The following is a 1,549-nucleotide window of genomic DNA, read 5'->3' on the forward strand; positions in this document are numbered from 1 at the left end:
TTTAAATGACCAATGGCAATCGGGGGGGGGGGTTTGGGAAACATGTGAGGAAACAATGATTATTCATGCATTTCCATTTGCAGTGTTGCAAAGTCTATGGCTTTCCAAAAGAATTGGGCTACTTTTACACTGTTGCCGCTGGTTGTTTTTTAGTGATCTCACCGCCACCCAGAACATGATTTTGACAGAGAGGAAAAGCTTGGATAAAACGCAATTGGACTAGTTTTAGGCTAGTTTTGATTAGCAGTTAGGCTGGTTTTGTTTCGCAGACCTGGCAGCCCTGTCCAGTTGGTGGAGCTAATGGCACATCAAATATATTCAGCTTTGAGAACGACTCAACTAAAAAGATCTTACATAAAGGCTGTAGATGTAATAAGCATTGTGATGTTTGATGTAGATGTTTAGATTGAAAGCATTGTGTATTATATAAATATATATTTCTATACAGTGGTGTGTAAACAAAGTTAACTCTCACTGAACATTTTTGAAACAACTGCAAATGCAGAATAAAGCAGTTTCAGCATTTTTTCCCCAGGGGTCTGCAGGGGGAAAAGGCCACTCATTAATCACAATGGCAACCCCTAAAGATATTTTCAGATCAATATGTACTTCAGTTTACCCTGCATTATATATGCAATTTTAATTAAGAATCATGACTCCAGCAGATAATGCAACTGTGCAACTTATGTAATGGTGGTTTCATTTCAGCAGAACACGTTCTAAGGAGCTGTTTGGCTAGTGAACGAGACAGGAAGATGAATTTGATTGTGTTGAGCATGACTTTTTAAAAATAAAGATAAAGTGAAACTTTCAAAGTACTGTCCCTGCAGGTCAATGTGTAAAGTTACGTTAGACCGCCAGTATTCAGAGATTTATGATGTGTGTAGCTGTTGTGAGTTTATCAGGCCTGACTGAAAGTCTCCTTCCTAAAGTCACAGTCCTCTGGATACAGAAGCTTCTTATCAGGAAACAGCTCGTCTGTCGGTGTCAAATCATCTATCTCTGTTGAAAAATGCCCTGTGCTTTCCACCGTTGACGTTTCCTTGGCAACACTGTAAGTTAGTGCCACACTATAGGCTGCCTTGTTCGCCTGGGCATTGCGTCCACAGCGGCAGAGCCTTCTGAAGGCGGCGCGGAACTTTTGAGACATAGCGTTGTAGATAAGAGGGTTAATGGCGCTGTTGAGGTAGACACATGTGCGGCAGAACAGCAGAAACCAGGTATCCAGGTAGGCCTCTTGCAGGAAGGAGTTCACTACCACCAGAGTGCGGTATGGCATCCAAAGCACAGCGAACAGAATGACCACCACTGCCAGCATTTTTGTAACCTTTCATGAAGAAATCACAGTAACAGTGTTATGAAACTCATATCAGTTCAGTGTAAAACATAACGTTTGTTATGACTGTCTGTCTGTCTGTCTGTCTGTCTGTCTGCCTGACTCTATCTATCTATCTATCTATCTATCTGTCTGTCTGCCTGACTCTATCTATCTATCTATCTATCTATCTATCTGTCTGTCTGTCTGTCTGTCTGCCTGACTCTATCTATC

General features: G+C 41.5%; 1 protein-coding gene across 1 annotated transcript in view; it reads right to left on the reverse strand.

Moving 5' to 3' along the window:
• Positions 1-773: 773 nt before the first annotated feature.
• Positions 774-1,549, reverse strand: part of LOC107739629 (thyrotropin-releasing hormone receptor-like) — a gene marked incomplete at its 5' end in the record, with an annotated part of 4,832 nt that continues 4,056 nt past the window's right edge. The window contains one exon of the mRNA XM_016551795.1: positions 774-1,327. Coding sequence (XP_016407281.1) covers positions 902-1,327 — 426 coding nt within the window. The remainder of the gene's footprint in view (positions 1,328-1,549) is intronic.

Source organism: Sinocyclocheilus rhinocerous, unplaced genomic scaffold (assembly GCF_001515625.1).
Source record: "Sinocyclocheilus rhinocerous isolate Xijiao unplaced genomic scaffold, SAMN03320098_v1.1 scaffold314, whole genome shotgun sequence".
Classification (NCBI taxonomy): Eukaryota; Metazoa; Chordata; class Actinopteri; order Cypriniformes; family Cyprinidae; genus Sinocyclocheilus; species Sinocyclocheilus rhinocerous.